This window comes from Trachurus trachurus, assembly GCF_905171665.1.
Source record: "Trachurus trachurus genome assembly, chromosome: 20".
In the NCBI taxonomy this organism is placed as follows: Eukaryota; Metazoa; Chordata; class Actinopteri; order Carangiformes; family Carangidae; genus Trachurus; species Trachurus trachurus.
Genome location: NC_139911.1, coordinates 1,858,620 through 1,879,564, shown reverse-complemented (window position 1 = coordinate 1,879,564; position 20,945 = coordinate 1,858,620). Strand labels below are relative to the sequence as shown.

Below are 20,945 nucleotides of genomic sequence, written 5' to 3'. Positions count from 1 at the left end.
GAGAGAGAGAGAGTGGAGCTCCCTCCTCCTCGCTGCTCTCGCCTCATCATCACCACCACCACCATCATCCTCATCATCATCATCGTCATTATCGTCGGCCTTTGATTCGCTGCTGCTGCTGCCGTTTGTTTTTGTTCCTCTGCGCCCTTTAACCGTCCAAATGGAAATGGAGATGGAGCTCGGTGGGAATTAACAGGCGGTGCCTCATCATCGTCCTTCAACCCCCCCACCCCGACACTCCGACACCCCGACCCCCCATCCTCCTTTCTGTGGGAGAATGATCCACCGGCAGGTTATTCTGTCCCAGGTAGGTCGCCTCGCCTCCATTGTTGCTGCTGCTGCTGCTGTAGTGTTGTAGCGTTGGATGATGGAGCCTCAGTCTCCTCCAGCAGCAGCGGCCCTATGCGCTCTGGAGACTGGAGGAGCATCCGTGTCATCCTCCCCGGATCTAAGGGTGGGGGGTGTAGGGGTGGATGGGTGGATGGGATGGGGGGGCTACAGTAGCTACAGTACGACACGGTGTATGTGTGTGTATCCTATCCTGCAGGAAATTACCCTTTAATACCAAGACAGAACACACACAGACAATATCAAGGCAAAACAAAATAAGAACAGAGAATTTTAACCCACAGTTAAAGAACAATATGCCATCAGATTAAACAGTATTTAAGCTATAGCCTATGAGGAGTAGCTACATGTCTGATTTGTTTTCTTTTCCTCTCATATCCGACCATAATACCATTTACTATCATTTACCTTTCCCTTTTTAAAATATCACAACTGGTTTTCTTTCTATGCTCCGTATTTATAGGCTATGTAGATTTATTTAGGCTATATACTGTTGTTGTTTTTTCCTGGATATACATTTTTCTATATTATTTTATACTCCTGCACTTTTTTTTTGGGACGTATCTTCTCTCTTAGCTTATTATCTCATTCTAGGAGTAGCTAGTCTCGTTTCATACTGCTGCTGCTACTGTAGCTAAAGCTAAATATCTCCCTGAAAGTTGGCACATTATCAAATTATAATAATAAAAGCTAAATAAATTAGGGCACAGTGAGCGGTTGTGGGATGTGATAACACTTTTTTGAGTCGTCTTTCATGTCAAAATTTACACATTTGCCACTGAAAAAGGAAACAGGAAATTATCCTCCAACCTGGGCTATTCCTCTCACATCCGACCATAATACCATTTATCATTTACCCACAACTGTTTTTTTTTTCCTATGCTCCGTATTTATATGTAGATTTATTTAGGCTATATACTGTTGTTTTTTCCTGTATCTACATTTTTCTATATTATTTTATACTCCTGCACTTTTTTTTGGACATATCTTCTCTCTTATCTTATTTTATGTTAGGTCTTAGTAGCTACTAGTCTCGTTTTCGTAGCCTACTGCTGCTACTGCTGCTGCTGCTGCTGCTGCTACTGTAGCTAAAGCTAAATATCCCCCTGAAAGTTGGCACATTATCAAATAATAATAATAAAAGCTAAATAAATTAAGGCACAGTGAGCGGTTGTGGGATGTGATAACACTTTTTTGAGTCGTCTTTCATGTCAACATTTACACATTTCCCACTGAGTGATATTAATTAATTTTCTTTAAATGGTGTTTTGGCTGTGATGTCATCAGCCCCCACCAGCAGCTATCACTTAATTGGGATCCACTGTGATTGTAAATACATGCATGTGGACCCCCCCCCTCCCTCTCCCTCCCTCTGCTCCTCTTTGTGTGGGGATTCCCATCCTCAAAATCCTCTTAAAAACACTAGAGCTGAATTTTCCCTTTGTTTTCTTCAGGCTTTTCCTACAAACCAATAGATGTTATGTGGTAACAGATGCTGGAATTAAAATTCATAACAATAACAACCTTGTAGTTTTATTCATATAGATTTTTAAAGGCTTTTAGTGACATATAGGCTATCACTAAGGATTTGATTTGATTTGATTCATTTATTAGCACACAAACAGCACGATGAAAGAATACAGAATAGATACAATGGGCTACATCACAAATGTGCAGGAGAAACCAAAAAACCCTAAAGGCTTGTCAAGTTGTCCTCATAGAAACAAACATTCAACATAAAAATAAGCTGTACAATAATGTGAAAAAGCATCAGAAAACAGAAAACACAAATATAATCTCAAAGTTAAAGGATGGTGTCAAGATGTACAGAACAAAAAACCATTATAACCCATAGTATACACTCACTCTCTGCCAGTTTTCAAGTTGAGGCAGAGCAGAGAAACGGTGTCTTAATTAATAGTTTTCTTGTTGGTCTTTTGGTTGATGATGAAGCTCTGCAGTGGTTGGCTGACGGCCCAGAGGTGAGCCCAGGTATGATAGGACTATGAGGAATAGCAGAAATACTAAACATTTATCACCTGGGATAATGGCTGAGTTTGTGCATGTGTTGTAGGGAAATAGAAAGTTTATAAGTGATATTAAGTCCTTGTTTCTGTAGATTTGTGCTGCTGTTCTGCAGAGTGCATTGTGGGAATTAAAAAAAAGAAAAGAAAAGAAAAAGAGCAGCAATCTGACAGTGACGTGACAGGAACTATTTTCTTCCAGTGACTCATCGTCTTGTACAGAGGAAACAGCAGCTCTCAGAGAGTTTGCCACACTGACTCTGATCAGACAGATGTAGACCCAACTGACAACAGTGGAGGTTTTTTTTCTTTTTTCTGTATTAATCACAGACTTTGGAGCGTGACAAGACAAAAAAACAGCAGTGCTGCATGTCAGTGACTCTTAACTCTGACATTCACCAGAAGTGAAACTGTGCTGTAAACCTGCCACTTTTTAAAAGCTGAGCTCAGATTCACAGAGACAGGAGCTGCCACTGATGATTTAAGTCTTGATTGTTGAATCTGCAGTCAAAACTTTCTCATTTATTTAAAAAAAAATATTAATCAGAGAAAACTGTCAAATCTTAACTAAGGGAAAAAAAATGGAAACAGAAAATGTTTCGTATTTCTGCTTGAAAAGTTCCTGAAAGACCAAATCATTTTATTGCCTCTAAACTTTTTGACAGTGGATCAATTAATCTAATTAATTATTAAAGCTCCATACAGTATAAAGGTAGATGTTTGTATTAAAGCTCCTTCAAAATAAAGGTAGATGTTTGTGTTAAAGCTCCATACAGTATAAAGGTAGATGTCCATGTGTAGTGTGATTATAAAGCAGCTCTAGGTTCTATATTAATACTGTGAAAGTATCAAAGAGAAATGCACACAGCCTGTATTCAGAAACTGAGCCTTAAAACCAGCCGTCAGGACTTCCTGTCACTTTGTGATGTCACAACAAAGCCCCGCCCCCTCACCACCTGGACCCAAACATCCAACAACTTGCAGGATTTGCTTTTTCTGAGCATTTTATTCTGAAATCTGCTGTTTTTATAACTTTTTATTGATAGATTTTCCCGACACCGTGATGATGAAATTTTCCACTTTTCTTTTTCTTTGTAAAGACCAAACATCATTTAACCAGTGATAAAAAAAAAATAAAAAAAAGCATTACTGTAGTTGCAGCATCATGATAAAGTGATTGCAAAGAGGCGAGTGCATAAAGATGTTCATGATTTCAGCAGAACCCCCCGCTGGGCCGAGCCGCGCTGCCTCCAAATGTTCCTGTAAAGACGTTAAGAGGGAGTCGTGTTGCAGAGACTCAGACAGAAGCAGCTGCATATAGAAGCTTATTGATTTACACTATGTTGTGCTGAGATGAAGCTCACTCCCTGTCTTATGGATGATTTTGGTGCATTATAATTAGTCTTAACTGGTCTTTATGGGTTTTTAGTTGTTGTATAGAGATTTCTTGATTTGCTTGATCTCGAATGTGTTATAATAGATTTGGATCGATATGGAATAATGTGTTATTTCTATATCCGCTTTTACATCTACACTACTAGGAGTGATACTGTATATAATGGGCTTTTATTTCTTAATGATGTGGCATGATAACAGCCCATGTTTCAGACAATCAAGAAACATTAGAGGAAGTATTATAAGCTCCTCGTACTCTTGAGGGCAGAAATGATCATGATGAGTTTTGCCATTTGAATTAAATGAGCCGGGAAAATAGAAATAAAACACAAAGTGGCTCATGGAAGTGTTTGTGTGTTTCCAGATTTTGTTGAGCACAACTGCACATGTGGGAGAAAAGAAAAGTTGTAGGTGTAAAGAAACATTCACATCAGTTTTGATGGAGAGACTGTGTGTTTTACATGATGTGTTTGTGCTTTTTGTGCAGCTTCGTATTTCATATTTGAGTCGTGGTTTAGGAAAGCCCAGAGCTGTTTATTGGGCGCTACGAATGTCTATGAAATGCGTCTGTATGTAGCTTATAGCCAATCGCCAATCGTATCAATCGTACCCGATGACGTATGTAGAGCGACAGAAATCCGATGAAACAAAAACACTTTTTTAACGCTGCATCGAAAGGTTAAAGCGTCTGCCGCCATGTTGGATTGACAAGCTATCAACAAAGTAGCTTCGGTGTACAAGACAACAATTTAACAGTAGATTTCCTAATGAAAAAGAAAAGGATGTGTCATATCATTCTTATATTATTTGGTCGAACACAAACTGATCACAGTTCATAAAATATTACAAGATACTGTTTTAACAGCTTTTTAACTGGCTTGAATAATATAACCTGGTAATGAATTCTACGCTTGAACTGTTTTCTGTATAATAGACGTTTTCCCTTTAGGTAGCCTAATGAAAACCTTCCTTCTGTTGCATGAAGACACTATGTGAAGTTTAGGAAAATGAGGAAACAGAGTTATGAACTGTGAACTCTACAATCAGACTGATACCAAACTATTCATGGGTGTGAATGATATTTACAAATGACCGTAACCGTAACTTCTGCTTGATGTTGTTAATCATCATCATCATCACAGAATAAACCTTAATCAGTCGTCTTTTCCTTTATCGTCACCCTGGGGTCAAAGACAGTAGCGTGTTAACCACTAGGATCATCAGGAAGTCGTTTGTTCCCTGTAATGAACACGTCTGCCTCTGTGGAGCCGTTAGCAGAGTCATGACTGTTGGTTGAGTTGGAGGAATTAGGACACGTGACGTTATAGTGAGAAACACACTGGTTTTATCTATAAAAGTCCAGTCCATGGAGCCTGATCTGTCTCGTCTTGTCTGTTTTCCTACCAGTGATGCTTCATTAGTGAGAACTTGTCACTTCAGTGGTTTTAGCGCGATGCTACATGTATGCTACCACAGAGAAACATAAACCATGAACACAGAGACATTAACAGAACAAACCGCTGCCAGAGAGTTAAATCTGTTTTTCTGTTGTCGTGCTAATTTTAGGTGGTTGTAGGCTATAAAATCATGTTATTCCTCCAGAAGAAGAGGAGTGAGTATGATGATGTTAACCATCCTGTTGTTCTCCTGGGTCAAGGAAGGAAGGACGAAGGGAAGGAAGGAAAGAAAGAAGGAAGGAAGGATAAAGGGAAAAGTGGGAGGAAAGAGGAACGGGAAAAGGCAGGAAAGATAGAAGGAGGGAGGGAACGGATTGGGTCAAAAAGGATTAAGGAAGAAGTAAGGATGAAGGGAAAAAGGAAGAAAAGAAAGAAAGATGGAGGGAGGGAGGGAACAGATTTGTTCAAGGGAGGAAGAAAAAGGAAGGAAGAAGCGAAAGAAGGAAGGAAAAAAGGATGGAATGAAAGATGGAAGGAGGGAACAGATCAGGTCAATTGGATCAAAAGAGGAAGGAAGAAGAAATGAGGACAAAGGGAAAAGGAAGGAAAGAAGGAAAGGAAAAAGGATGGAGGAAAGGAACAGATTGGATCAATTTGACCCAGAAGGACAACAGGAGGGTTAAGTAATATCACAGTTTCGTACCGTTTTTCATACCATGGTGGTTTAAACTGTGTCTGGTTTAGATGCAAACTTGATGTGGTTGTTTTTCCTGTCATGGTTTTCATGTTGAAGTCAACACAGTCACAGTTTTCCTGCAGCCTGCAGCTGAGCAGCCACGAGGCCGTCTGCCGTGTCTTCACACTTCTCTCTGCTGTGGCGGCGGTTCGGTTGTAAACAGAGAAACAAAAAAAACAGTCAGATAATTGGTTTATTCTCATTCTCACCCGACCAGGCTGAGCGCGGAGAGCATAAAGCAGCAGGATAAGTGGAGGTTGTTCTTTTCTATTCAGCCACATTAATTTCCTTGAATAGGCCTACATCCATCTTCCATCCATCTGCATGTGTTTGCTGCAGGCTGTGTGTCTGGATAACGACCCCCTGACCCATAAAGAAACAGGTTTAAAAGCAGCAGCTCTTCATCACAGGAGCGTCGATCCTCTCTGTTTCTTACTGCAAAGCAAGGTGCAGATAGATAGGACACTACACTGCAAAAACTCAAATATCTTACCAAGAATATTTGTCTTATTTCTAGTCAAAATGTCATTTCTAGTCAAAACTAATCTCATTATACCTAAAATAAGACTCATCACATTAAAAAGTGGCTTGTTTTTAAGACATGTTTTACTTTTTTCAATCATATTTTCACTTGAAATAAGTAGAAAAATCTGATAGTGGAGCGAGTTTTTCTTTCTTCCTTATTACGAGCACAAAAAACTTGCTTTCACTGTCAGATTTTTCTACTTATTTCAAGTGATAATTTGTTTGAAACAAGTGAAAATGATCTAAAAACAAGTTCATTTTTAGGTGACAAGTCTTATTTTAAGTGGAAAGAGATTAGTTTGAATAGAAATGAGACATTTTGACAAGAAATAATAATTATAAGTAGAAAAATCTGCCAGTGAAAGCAAGTTGTTTGTGCTCGTAATAAGGAAGAAAAACTTTCAAAAACTATCAGATTTGTCTACTTATTTCAAGTGAAAAAAGTGAAAATGATCTAAAAACAAGTTATTTTTTTATGTGATGAGTCTTATTTTAAGTATAATGAGATTTGTTTTGACTAGAAATGACATTTTGACTAGAAATAAGACAAATATTCTTGGTAAGATATTTGAGTTTTTGCAGTGTAAGTCCTATCTGAATAGAAATCATATAAAACTGCAGAACTTAATGCAAAATTAGCATGTTGCTAATTTCAGCTATAGCTTTTCTCAGCGTCACACTGATCCAGTGTCAGTTTTCTACACATGCTGATGGACGATGCTAACAGATAGTAGGCTACTTCCTGTGTCCATCCCTCAAAACAAAAAACAAGTGATTAAAATGACAAAATGCAGTAATATAATGTGGTGGATGGATGATCATATGTCCTGTTTCCATGACGATTAGCATGTTGGACACTGTCATAACAAGAAATCACCTGCTTGAGATTTTAGCTTAGCTTAGCACTGAGTGGAAGCAGTTAGCCAGCTAGCTTCCTCAAAACTACAGAGAAGCACGATGTCATTTCATTTGTTTAATCTATGGATCTACTATTTCTGTGTGCACAAGCAAAGCAGTCCTCATGTGTAACTTCTATTCAAATATTTATTTTAATTTTGTCAAAATGGAAATTATAGGCTATTTAAGTGCATATTTGTGTTGTTGTTTTGACTAAAAAGGACATCTTTTGAATATTACAGTACAATATATCACATGTGGCCTGACCGACCTCAATAAATGGACCTTCGAGCCATTGAAAAACATCTTTGTGGCCCTTGAAGATTTGTATTTGAGTAGCTACCCCTGGTTTAGGCTATTGAGTCACTGAGTTATTAAAGTTACAGAACAGGTAGGCTAACGGTTAGCCCTGCAAAAAACCTGCACACATAAATAGTAGGCTATGTTTGTTCAATCATTGGTTTTATAGACTTTATAAACATCAGATTAGTCTAAACGGTGATATAGTGACGTGAAAAATGAGATATAGCGAAACTCTCGTCCATCACTATTGTTCTCATGCTGGTTTTCTACCCGGAAGTAGGCCTGATGTGTAATCAACAAGGCGATTTGTTCAATACTGCACTTCCTGGAGAGCTGCCGTTGCCGTGTGGTCTCCAGGCAACCGGTGGAGCCTCCCCAGGGAGTTTAAAGATATTCAGTGTCATCTGGGTTTTTAGTTTTCTCCTATGGAATCATGATAATTATAATATAGCCTAGTTAATGCATCAAACTCCACAGCAGCCATGCAGCATCGCCACTTTTTTTCATGCAAAACATCGACCACCACAAAGAGCAGATCAGCTTTCAGAGAAGAGAGAAAAACACAGTAATTACATCATCGCTATAGTAACTCATCCTGAGGAGGAAGAGGAGGAGGGCAGCTACCTCATGGAGGTCAATGCTGAGCTGCTTCACCTCCACGGTCTGCATGCTCTCTCTCTCTCTCTCTCTGTCTCGTAACATGTGCATTGAATTAATAATCACGTCGTTTTGGAGCCAATTAAACCGGTTAATTACGCGGGTGTCGGAACAAGTGGGAAGAACAAGTGGGGACATTTCCCCTGAGATAAGGACGACGCCGAGCCGTTGTGTTGCTGCTGCAGCTACTGTAGATAGTATGACTCCATGCTAATATGCTGCTATATGACTAATGAGGACTGTGGGGATTTGAACACAAACTGTGAAACATGAGCCGCTATAGCTCTTCTCCTTCTTCTTATTCTTCTATGTGTATTTGCATATGTTGTGTCACACTGTGCACACACTGTGTCTTGTCCATACATTTGTATTCTCACCTCCACTGGGTCGAAAGATTCATGAGAGAAGGAAAATATAAGAATAGATGTAGTAATGTTGGGAGTAATAGCTACAGAAGGAACAATGATACTGTTTAACACCGGTGTTAGTGGGTTCACAGACACGGGGGAGACAGAGGGAGCTGAAGCCTCCGAGCAGACACTCGTCCCTGGGTAGATGATCCTGGAAGTGGCTGCAGAGTTATTTAACCTGGGTGAGAGTGGATGTGGGTGGAAAGGTGACATGAGACCACAGATGAAGTAGATGCTTCCTGAAGTGTTTGTGTCCAGTTTTTTGCCTTTTTGTTCAAGGCACGTGTGTTTGTTATCAGGTTGTATTCAGACCTGTGGCTCGTTTGCTTTGCTCTGATTCACACGGTAGCTGATAGTCCCAATCGGTCCAAAAGTTGTAAACATAAACTGTAGCATGCACGAACCAACTGTTCTCTCATTAGTCAGAAATCTTACCTGGAAGGAGGAAGAGGAAGAGGTTTTGCCCCCAAAATGTGAGAATTGACCAAAAATCCTAATTTTCAGGCTTCAGAGGTTGAAATCCACGTGGTTTTACCAGCTGTTCCCTCAGTTGTCTGACAATGATGTAATTAGTTTGCAAATTTGCATAATCCCACCCCGACCTGGTACCAGTAGAAGGGGGCGGGGCTTGGTTAGCAGTGGTTAATTTGTATTTAAAGGGACAGACACATTGAAACCAGCCGTTCTGAACAGGGCTGTTTGGAGAGGATGAAAAGAGCTGTGATGTTTGATCCTTGGGGGGTTTTGTCCAAAGCATGTCACAGACATGTCTTTAAGACACCTGGGAACTATTTTAATTTGTGGAAAAGGGGCAGAATACGTCTCCTGTAAAACCCGACTCGGCCCGAACCACGGTTTAACCCCACGAAACCGACCTGATCCGAGTCAATTGTATAATATTGTTGACCCAAACCTGGTCAAGGAAAGATCTCGACCCGCTTGTTTTATCAAGCAAGCGGGTCCGAGCTCGATTGCTGTGTTCACATCTGAACCAAACGGACCGATCTTTTGGGTCCAACAATCCCTGTTTCGGAACAACTGCTCCAAACCAGCCAGGTCTGAATACACCCTTAAAGGGACAACGAGGAGTTTTGGAAAAGCGAAGTGTTTTCTCACTACATTTATGAGCCTCCGCACCGTGAAATTCTTTGACCGGTGCAAGACAGACTCGTGTTTTCATTCATCAAGAATTAAAGTCAGAGGTTGGAAGACGATCACATACCGTCGTAGTTCCCACCATAAACGGAGATTCGGCGGCGTTATTCTCATGACTCGCCACGAAACCGAAAGTAAAGAAACGCTGGTCGGCTCGCCCAGCATTTCCACCACCATAACCATAACCATAACCATAACCATAGAGACAAAACCATAGATTTATCTAAAATGGACCATTAACAAGTGGTAACGGAGATTCATCCACATTAATATCAGACTTTTTTATTGTTGCGGAATTTTTCGTTCTGCCGCTGGAGAAACTCCTCGTTGTCCCTTTAAGTGAAAATTAAAAGTAGAATCAGCGTTGCCATCCCAGCAGTGCCCGACTCCACCTTAGCGAGCTGAGGATGTGCAAAGAGTTGTGGGTGGAGCTTTTTATTTTAACATGAGAGTCTATGGGGATTGACTCACTCTAGTGGCCAGTAGAGGAACTGCACGTCAGCATTGTTTTCATGGTTTGGCTGCAACGTAAAGCTGCAGATTCAGATGATCCACAGTCGCCTTTATGTGATGGAAACACTGAACCACATTCATGGACTCGTCACATTTCAAAGACCCGGATGCTTCACCATCTTCCTGCTAACCCCTCCTCTTCCTCCTCTTCCTCCTCCTCCTCCTCCTCCTCTTCCTCCTTCCTTTGCCTCCTCTCTGCTGCAGCAATGCAAAAACCATGTGACCATCCACTGATGCACATGAAAACTGACCAGATGTTTGTGTCGCTGTGTTGAATACTGTATGTTTTTCAGTTGAGCATCACTCGACGGTGACTGATGCTCCGTCTGTTCATCGCCGCGCGGTGTGTCCATGTGTCTGTGCAGACGTCTCTCCGTGTCTTTTGTCTCTGTGTTTTTCCTGTTCTTTGTCTTTTTTGTCTGCTCCTTCTCAATTATTCATATTTTTATCTAACAAAGATGAAGTATGAAAGTACAATGATGATTTTCCGTCCACACACAGATGCCATACGTTTGACTTTCACCTGCTGCATTCACTGCCTCTGCTGCTTTTTTGTTCTGTGGTTTTTTGTAACACACCGCCCTTATTCTCCTCCCACTTCCCTTAGGTTTTGGTCTGCTTTGGGTTGACTGGTCATTATGCTGATGCAGCTCTGTAGTTTCAAGGTCAGTGCCCCCCCTCCCAACTCCACAATCACCCACCACCCTCTCATTTTGTGCTTATACCACCATCAAACGCCCAGTTCTGTCTGCCAGACTCAACCATCAGGGGATTTTGATCTGTGGTCTCATCACTTAAATGTCTCTCTCCATAGACCAAATCTCCTTGTTGTTTACATTCTACTTCCAGGTAGAAAACCAGCACGTAATTTGAATGAGAACAGTAGTAACGAACTATAGTTTAGCTATATATCATGTTTTTCACGCCCTATCACCGTTTAGACAAATCTGAAATGATTGAAGAAACATTACTATTTCTGTGTGTGTGTTTTGTGTTGCTATGTGTTGTATTTATTCAGTTTGGGGGAATCACAGTGTCTAGAAAGCATCAGTGGCTGCAGCTGACAGGGACAGCTAACAGCAGTTAAGCTAACGGCGGTAGCAAAGCTAACATCAGCTGTTAAAACCCTCCCGTTGTGGGACACGACATGAAACTACTCCAGTTAGCTCAGTCATGTTGGAACTCAGATATCCGCTGGAGAAAATATTTTTTCATGGAGCGTTTATTGAGTCACTGAGTTATTAACAGGTAGCTAACCGTTAGCCCGGCTAATCTATGATAACAATGACTAATTACAAAAATGTGCACACAGAAATAGTAATGTTTGTCCAATCATTGGTTTTATAAACTTTACAAACATCAGATTAGTCTAAACGGTGATATAGTAACAGGAAAAATGAGATATAGTGAAACTCTCGTCCGTCACTATTGTTCTCATGCTGGTTTTCTACCAGGAAGTAGTTATAAACAACAAGGAGATTCGTTCTATACATTCTGCTCAAGCCAGTCAATTAAAAAAAAGGACAACCTATATATTTACACTGGTTCATTCATATCACATGGAGCTACAGTATATTGTGCGTGCAGATAACCTTTCTCCATCACCGACTGCACGCAGGCAGCGCTTCAGCATTTAGACCGATCCGTCGCGGCTGGCTGAGTCGTGCCCCGGAGCTGCTCTGCTCTGCTCTGCTCTCCAACTGGAACGCTCTCTGATCTGATCTGAGATGCCAGGATGGAAAACTCTCTCCCACTGCACCGGGACTCACTGATAATGATGCTGCATCTTGCAGCGATCACAGCGTCGTGACACTGAACTCTCAGTGGAGCCAGCTTAAAAACCATGTTTTTGGAAAGGTTTAACCACAACGACGACGACGATGATGATGATGATGATGATGAGAGGTTTCTACCTTCATCAAACCAATCCATTATGTTATAAATAGGATTGAGGAGGGAGACAATAACATAAACATTTCCAACATCCAATGAGAACTTGTTAAGTTAAACCATGTGAGACATGTTGAGTCAACTTTATGGTGATTTCTACGTAAAATGCGTTCCTGTTATTTTGTCCACCGAGGCCATTTTGGCTCAAAAATGGACAATGAAACTAAATCTGCAACACAATGTAAAGCTTCCATGATATTTCACAAACAGATTAACATATTTTATTGATCTCCAGTGGGGAATTAGGTTGATCTGCAGCAAAACATAGAGTATTTTCCATTAACTCCGATGTTTTAATGCCAGAAACAGGGAATGTATTCACTGTTGTGTAAACATCCACACACACACTAACAGGATAAGTGAATAATTGTTTTACCTCCAAATTAGATTACCTCAGATTTCACCACCTGAGCAGCAGGATGAATCCAGTTGACATTTCACTCTGAGTCGTATCAATCAATAGTAGATATCTTGTTTATCGTGGAGCCAAACAAACTGTGGTCTGATGTTATTTAATTAAAAAAAAAAGACTAACGGAGCGACTGTTGTCTGGATTTGATCAAACAGGTTCATGCTCTGGCTTCTGTCTGCAGATATGCATTGTTTCCTGTGAATCCTCCGTGTGCGGCGGCTGCACAATTGATCTTCCACTAATCTCCGTTCCACTTAGTCGTTGCTACAACACAGAAAAACGCACGATTCACAGCAACAATGGAGGCGGATTTACCACTCGATGCTTATCACATCGACGTTTAAACAATTCAGGAGCTTCTTCTTCTTGTTTTGTAGCCGACGGCCATTGATCACGTCGCCTGACCTGACAGCTGTTGGTGGCAGATCTTATTAGCTTTAGCTAACCGGCTAATTAATGCTAAATCAATAAGTTGGCGGAGAAGACCTGACCTTTTAAAACAGAAGCTCCACAAAAGACTAAAGTTAGAACCAGAACAGTCAGGCTGAAGCTGCATTTCCTTTTCATCAGTATTTTATTTATATCTCATTACTTAACTCTATTATAATTGATTTTAATGTAAAATGTGTTGGTTTATTCTTTTATAACTTTGTTTTCTGTTACCACCACGTTGTGATAACATGGTTTAATGTGCACTGATGTGATGGGGGTTGGTGGATCAGGACAATGACACAGGATGATTGAGCACTGTTAAAAGGATAGTTCACCCAAAATTCAAATTTCACTCATTATCTACTCCCCCTCATGTGGACTAAGGGCTGGGAGAAGTTTCAGAGTCCTCCGTGGCTTCTCTGAGTTACAGGGGGTCTCGGCGTAGCAGTGCATGTCCATATGACGGTTGCAAATGGATACCAACTGTCTTCGTAACAAAAAGACACACCAAGAAACATCCAAATACCTCCATGCTGCTCGTATGTAATGTCCGTCTTGTGTTGAAGCCCCAAAATGCAAAATTGTTTGGAAAATTTTTTAATAAGTCTATATTTCAAGCTTGTTTTGTAGCGGAAGCTCCTCTTCCTGGTCCGTCCAAATCTCGCGAGATTATATGTATGTATTTGGATGTTTTTTGGTGTGTCTTTTTGTTAAGAAGAAATGTGGTATCCATTTGCAACTGTCAGCAGTGCTGCACGGAGCCCCGCTGTAACTCAGAGAAGCCACGGAGGACTCTGAAACTTCTCCCAGCCCTTAGTCCACATGAGGGGGAGTATAGATAATGAGTGAAATTTCAATTTTGTGTGAACTATCCCTTTAAAAATCAAGCAGCTAGATCCATTAGCTCCACACTGGGACTGTTCCTCCACCATCGCTGTCAGAAGAAACCTCCGCTCTTCTCTCACCTCTTCACCTTACGACTAAAATCCTTCACTTTCCTTTCTTTTCTTTTCTTTTGTTGTTGTTGCTAAAAGCCTCCTGGTTGTATGTTTTGTTGCAGAACTTGTACCAGAACCGGTTCCTGGGCCTGGCAGCCATGGCCTCCCCGACCCGCAGCAGCCAGACCCGCCAGCGCTGTAAGGACGCGGCTCGCCACAGCTACGGGCCGGACAGCTACGCCGCCGTCAACGGCCTGAGCCAGGACGGCTTCGTGCTGGGGCTGTCGCGCTCCACCAGCGACACCGACCTGGTCTCCCCCGACGCCCGCTCCACGCTCGCCGTCAGCTGCTCCCACTACACCATCGGCCAGTCCCAGGACCTGGTCATCACCTGGGACATCAAGGAGGAGGTGGACGCCGGGGACTGGATCGGGATGTACCATGTCGGTGAGTGGGGATACGACACAACGACGTCAGAGTTCGACTGAGACCAGGTCACCAGTTTGCTAGATGATAATATTTCTAAGTAATTCCAGGAATCGTTTTCAGATTTGTCCGAATTTTGGTCTTTTTGTTGGGGTTTGGTTTCTGCCGAACCTTAGAACATCAACAGAAGCAAACGTCAACATTATGATGCCACCAACAATTGACCTCTGGCTAAGCCCCGCCCCCTCCACTCACTCAGACAAACAGTGAACATTCGGTGACAGTTGCTATGGCAACAGCTGTCACAGTAGGAGACATTTCACAGGAGGCAATTGATGGTTTTTGGAGACAGAAAGATTAAATATCATCTGGAAGTCACCAAAACTTCACTTAGCTTTACTGCTATGGCTGTCGGTTGCCGCGAAACGCCGATAGCGACGGGCTAATTTCTGTTAGCCTGTCTATGGAGTTTTGCATTATACGTTAGCATTAAGCTAGCGGGCTTTATGCTTAGTTGTGATGCTGGCTAACATCTAAACATCTCTGACAATATGTTGCCTCAAATACGTTGTTGACTTAACTTAGAACAGATGTAGACATCCTTGTTCATTTTATCCACGTTTAGTTGGTGTTGTGGTCTACTGCATAACTTTATCCAGAGCAGACACTTCTCTCGGTTGAGATGTGGCTTAGGAAAAGGTTAAAAAAAATCCTCCCCGTGGCCTCTCAGGATACCTAGTGTCAGAGTTGCATGTACCCCATGAACACCGTTTGACCATTTTAAACTTAAAATGTCAAGAAAAAACATATAAAAACAAATGAAAACTGACTAACTGCAATGCATTTCAATGGACGTGGAAGCAGAGAATGTCCCAGTGTATGGGCTAGCTATGTGCACTGTGATTGGCTCATCGTGTTTGGGGGCGTGGCTTAGCCATAGGTCAATTACATGAGGGTTTATGAACGATATTCTGCCTCCCTCACACTCAGCACAGCCCTTATGTCATTATCACAAAGTAAATATAAAGTCCTTTAGCTTGATGCTAATATATAATGGAAAACACCATAGACAGGCTAACGTAAATTAGCATCACTATCACAGTAATTTTAAACGAACAAACAGCTGTTATTATTGTAACATAAACATGTAAGCATTGCATAAGTAACATATCCAATAATACTTACAGTACAGGCAGACATTGCCTCTTCTCTGTGGAAAAAAATTTGCTCTTTTTCTTGTTTTTCTTTCTTGTTTGTTTAATTTTCAGTTAGAATAAAACACACTGTGTGATATGGGCCAATGATGGGAGTAGGATTCAGTAGGCTATTTGGTTTTGGATTTGGCCGAAACTTTAAACACTGGATTCGGTATTCTGCAGAACCCCCAAAATCAGGTTTTGGTACATCCCTATTCCAGATCTCAGTATGTGATCTTTGTGTTTCGGCTGATACCTACTAGTGCATTTAAAACACTGGAGTTAGAAGAATAAAACTTCCTCTATTATCTAGTTTAACAGTCACAACTGAAGATTAGCATCAATAAACACCTGGAAACACTGAGATAATAATGAATCATAAACTCTCACTCTTTCGACACTCAAATGCAGTTTATCCTTCTGTGAGTGTATTTGGGGGATTAAATATAATAAAAGACGCTTCTGCAAAGGATTCTGGGAGGTTGCAGCAGTAGAAGTAGAAGTGGTTTCAGGCAGTTTCATCTTTGTGTCTTTCTTTGTTTCTCCTCAGACGAGGCTTTGTCTGAGAACTTTCTCGACTACAAGAACCGAGGAATCAACGGTTCTCACAAGGGACAGATCGTTTGGAAAATCGACTGCAGCTCCCACTTCAGTGACTGTGAGTAATATTAAAAAAAAAAAAAGAAAGAAAAAGAAAAACTCCTCCTCTGCTTTTTTTTTTTTTTTTTGTTTGAGCAGAAAACAGTTTTCCCTCAGGGCGGCGAGTCTCTCATTAAATTCAGCTCTAGTTAAGCTCTCTCCTCTAACAGCTCGTACTGTACTGTTAAATCATTTTTTACTATTCAATCCAAGTCGTGTTCCCTGTTCTGTAATGACATTGTGCCCATTACTGTTTGGAGTTACGGCTCTCCCCCTTCACATCCGTGTATATAGGCTCAGTCAGAAGACATTAAAGTGCATTATTTCTATAAATCAAAGTCACATTTTTCCTCTGAAATCCGGACACAGTCGGCACAACTCCGCTTGGAGATGCTGTAAAACGTTGTAATGGTGAAATTGAAGGGATAGTTCACCCAAAATTAAAATTTCACTCATTATCTATACTCCCCCTCATGTGGACTAAGGGCTGGGAGAAGTTTCAGAGTCCTCTGTGGCTTCTCTGAGTTACAGGGGGGCTCCGTGCAGCACTGCATGTCCATATGACGGTTGAGAACGGAGCTCACTTTTCTTCGTCCAAAAAGACACACCAAAAAACATCCAAATACCTCCATACACTGCAAAAACTCAAAATCTTACCAAGAATATTTGTCTTATTTCTAGTCAAAACAGATCTCATTCTACTTAAAATAAGACTCATCACATAAAAAAAGTAGCTTGTTTTTAGACACTTTTAACTTCTTTCAAGCATATTTTCACTTGAAATAAGTGAAGTAAGTGTTTCTTTCTTATTACAAGCCCAAAAACTTGCTTTCACTGGCAGATTTTTCTACTTATTTCTAGTGAAAATTTGTCTGAAACAAGTGCAAATGATCTAAAAACAAGTTATTTTTTAGGTGATAAGTCTTATTTTAAGTGAAAAGAGATTAGTTTTGACTAGAAATGAGACATTTTGACAAGAAATAAGACAAATATTCTTGGAAAGATTTTGAGTTTTTGCAGTGTAGTGCTCGTCTGTAACGTCCCTCTTGTATTGAAGCCCCAACATGAGAAATTGTTCCGAAAAGAATTAAATAAGTCTATATTTTTCCGCTACAAACAAGCTTAAAATATAGACTTATAAAAAAATTTTCGGAACAATTTCTCATGTCGGGGCTTCAATACAAGAGGGACATTACATACGAGCACTATGGAGGTATCTGGATGTTTTTTGGTGTGTCTTTTTGGACGAAGAAAAGTGAGCTCCGTTCTCAACCGTCATATGGACATGCAGTGCTGCACGGAGCCCTGCTGTAACTCAGAGAAGCCACGGAGGACTCTGAAACTTCTCTGAAATTTTGGGTGAACTAACCCTTTAAAACCAGCTGGGAAACAGAAGCAGGAAGCAACTGGCTGCTAAAACAACCTGCTGTGGTGATGTCATCCTGAACGCTACACGGGAAATCTAATTGTGGAGAGTGACAGCAGGTTAATTTACTACATCTGATGTGTTTATATCGGCGCTGGTGTCTGACTCAGAGTTTCTGGCTCGGACTCATCATTGTCATCATCATCATCATCATCATCATCATCATCATCATCATCATCATCATCATCATCATCGTCAGCCTCGTTCCTGGCAGCGGAGAGCAGCTCTGATAAACCACCAGCTGCTCAGCACCAGGCAGCAGACAGAGGAAGAAACAGAGAGAGAATTCATCTCTAATAAAGTCAGATACTTTCTACAGGAGGAGGTGGAGAAACGTGACATCTGAACGTTTAAATCTTTTCTAGCTAACATGCTACACAATAAGATCCTTATAAGATGATAATTAAAAATATACACAAATGTATGGTGGCCCAGATGTGTCAACACAAATGCAAAGGCAATGACTCAAGTGAACAAATACAACAACAGTTTTTTGCTTTTTCTGTTGCTTTTTTTTATTCAGTTCAATTTCCTTTTATTGTCATCGAGCAATGAAGCAGAACGTAATGTAGCTGCATCTCTCCCTGATAATTTAAAAAGGATAAAAGAAACATACAAAGAGTAAATTGAGAGATTTTTTTTTAAAGAAGGAAAAAAGTAGAGTTGAATAGGTAATCAATTAATCAAAATCTATTTATACAAAAGTTAAAATACAATTCAAAGTTTAAGAAATAAGTGAAAGAATCAAAAACAGAGAAGGATTTAGTTTTAGTGCAATAATATTTAGTTTTAAGAGCAATAACATATGAAAAGTTGAAATTATGCAATTAGTTAAATGATCATTTATATAATATTAATAAAAAGGGGTTAATAATAATAATAGTAAGATCAATTTATTTAATTACATGAAAATCAAAAGGTATCAAGGTATCAGCTATCAATAGTTGCAGCTTATTTGTATTATTGACCCGTCTGGGCCACCGTACAACTCCCACTGATCCACTATCACATGATGGGAGGTTTACACACAAACACATCAGACACGTGGTCAAAGATAAGTCATTATAATGATAATAATAACAGCACATTCATTAAATTATACCAGAAAAAAAAACATTAATGTTGTTTTTTCCAGAGTCTTTGTGCCAACGGGTTTTTACAGTCGATTCAGTCTGTAACAACAAAGCGGGGTTGAGCTGCAGCAGCGTGTGAAGTGCTGCTCTCTGAACAGCAGCAGCAGCTTATTAGAGGGAAACGGTGCAGGCTGACAGGCACAAATGGTGCACGACTGTGGTGTTTAGAGAGGGGAGGCAGAATGAGAGAATAAACGAGTGCACGTGTGAAGCTGAATACATTTATCAGCGTAGAGACGACGACCAGGTGTTTCTGTTTCAGAGACACACAGTTTCCCATCACACCTGTAGGAGGAGGATTTTCTATTGTTTTCTCAAAGGATTTTCCATTTGTTGAGCTTTTTTTTTTATTATTAGGACTTAAAGGGATGCGCCAACATTTTTTTGTGTGTCTTGCCTCACTCCCGAGTCCATGACCAGCAGATAGACACCATCCTTTCGACTGTGCGTGCAGTAACAAGGGAGATAGAGCCGTATCGCCGTAATTAGCTTAGCTCAAACACTGGAAGTGTATAGGTAGTGTTAGCCTGCCTCCACCTAAAGTCGCTAATTAGCTTAGCTCAAACACTGGAAGTGTATAGGTAGTGTTAGCCTGCCTCCACCTAAAGTCACTAATTAGCTTAGCTCAAACACTGGAAGTGTATGGGTAGTGTTAGCCTGCCTCCTACCTAAAGTCGCTAATTAGCTTAGCTCAAACACTGGAAGTGTATGGGTAGTGTTAGCCTGCCTCCACCTAAAGTCGCTAATTAGCTTAGCTCAAACACTGGAAGTGTATGGGTAGTGTTAGCCTGCCTCCACCTAAAGTCTCTAATTAGCTTAGCTCAAACACTGGAAGTGTATGGGTAGTGTTAGCCTGCCTCCACCTAAAGTCACTAATTAGCTTAGCTCAAACACTGGAAGTGTATGGGTAGTGTTAGCCTGCCTCCACCTAAAGTCACTAATTAGCTTAGCTCAAACACTGGAAGTGTATAGGTAGTGTTAGCCTGCCTCCTACCCGAGCTGAAATCAGCAGTCAGAAGCTGATTTCATTTTAGCTCTAAACTCTGTAAATATTTCACTTTATCCACATTTCAACATGTTTAGGTGAGAAAGTAGCCGTTTAGATCAGCAGTGTGTCGTTAATTTGTCTAAATATCAGCTGTTTACAATTTTGTTCGGACGAATTCGGCGCTACTCAAGCTAGCCGTTGTGACCAACGCACTTCCGGTTACTTTCACAAAATAAAACACCCGTTGCCCTTTACATACAGAAAACCATGACGATAGAATTTGTGCTTTTACTTTGAAATAGGAAGCTAACCTACCCTCGATGTAGCTAGCTTGAACCAAAATAAAGCGTCTTTGCTTGAACCCTCCGTTTTGACCGATCTCGTCCCGTTAGCGGCATTTGACCGCTCAAGATGCCTTACTGGAGAGTTTTGTCAGCTCTGAGACGAAGATCGGCCCGCCGGTTTCTGTTTAGAGTTGCTGAAGAGTTTCTCTGATGACTTTAGGTGGAGGCAGGCTAACACTACCCATACACTTCCAGTGTTTGAGCTAAGCTAATTAGCGACTTTAGGTGGAGGCAGGCTAACACTACCTATACACTTCCAGTGTTTGAGCTAAGCTAATTACGGGCGATACGGCTCTATCTCCCTTGTTACTGCACGCACAGTGGAAAGGATGGTGTCTATCTGCTGGTCATGGACTCGGGAGTGAGGCAAGACACGTAAAAAAAAAAAAAATGTTGGCGTATCCCTTCAAATCATAACTAATGGTGTAGAAAATAAAAAGAAACAGCAGCAGCATATAAATGTGATGTTTTCCTGCCTCTCAGATTTCATCCTCTGAACTCCAGACGTGGAGCTTTAGCTGTTTACCAAATCCAGGAAAAAATAAATCTGGAAGCTCTAGTCTCACTCGATATAATCACTGGAGGAAAAACTGACTGTATTTATATTATATTTGATCTGTGTCATACCATAATAAACATAAAGTGGGGCTCCACATGTTCTGCCTCCCTGCTGGATCAGATAAAAATGTCAGATCGGACGA

At 40.8% G+C, this 20,945-nt stretch overlaps 1 protein-coding gene across 1 annotated transcript in view; it reads left to right on the top strand.

Annotated features, from left to right (window-relative positions):
- Positions 1 to 277: 277 nt before the first annotated feature.
- LOC311003471 (E3 ubiquitin-protein ligase HECW1-like) overlaps positions 278 to 20,945 on the top strand; it is a gene marked incomplete at both ends in the record, with an annotated part of 108,328 nt that continues 87,660 nt past the window's right edge. The window contains 3 exons of the mRNA XM_083995238.1: positions 278 to 307; positions 14,215 to 14,539; positions 16,265 to 16,372. Of these exons, the coding sequence (XP_083851364.1) occupies positions 278 to 307; positions 14,215 to 14,539; positions 16,265 to 16,372 (463 nt within the window). The remainder of the gene's footprint in view (positions 308 to 14,214; positions 14,540 to 16,264; positions 16,373 to 20,945) is intronic.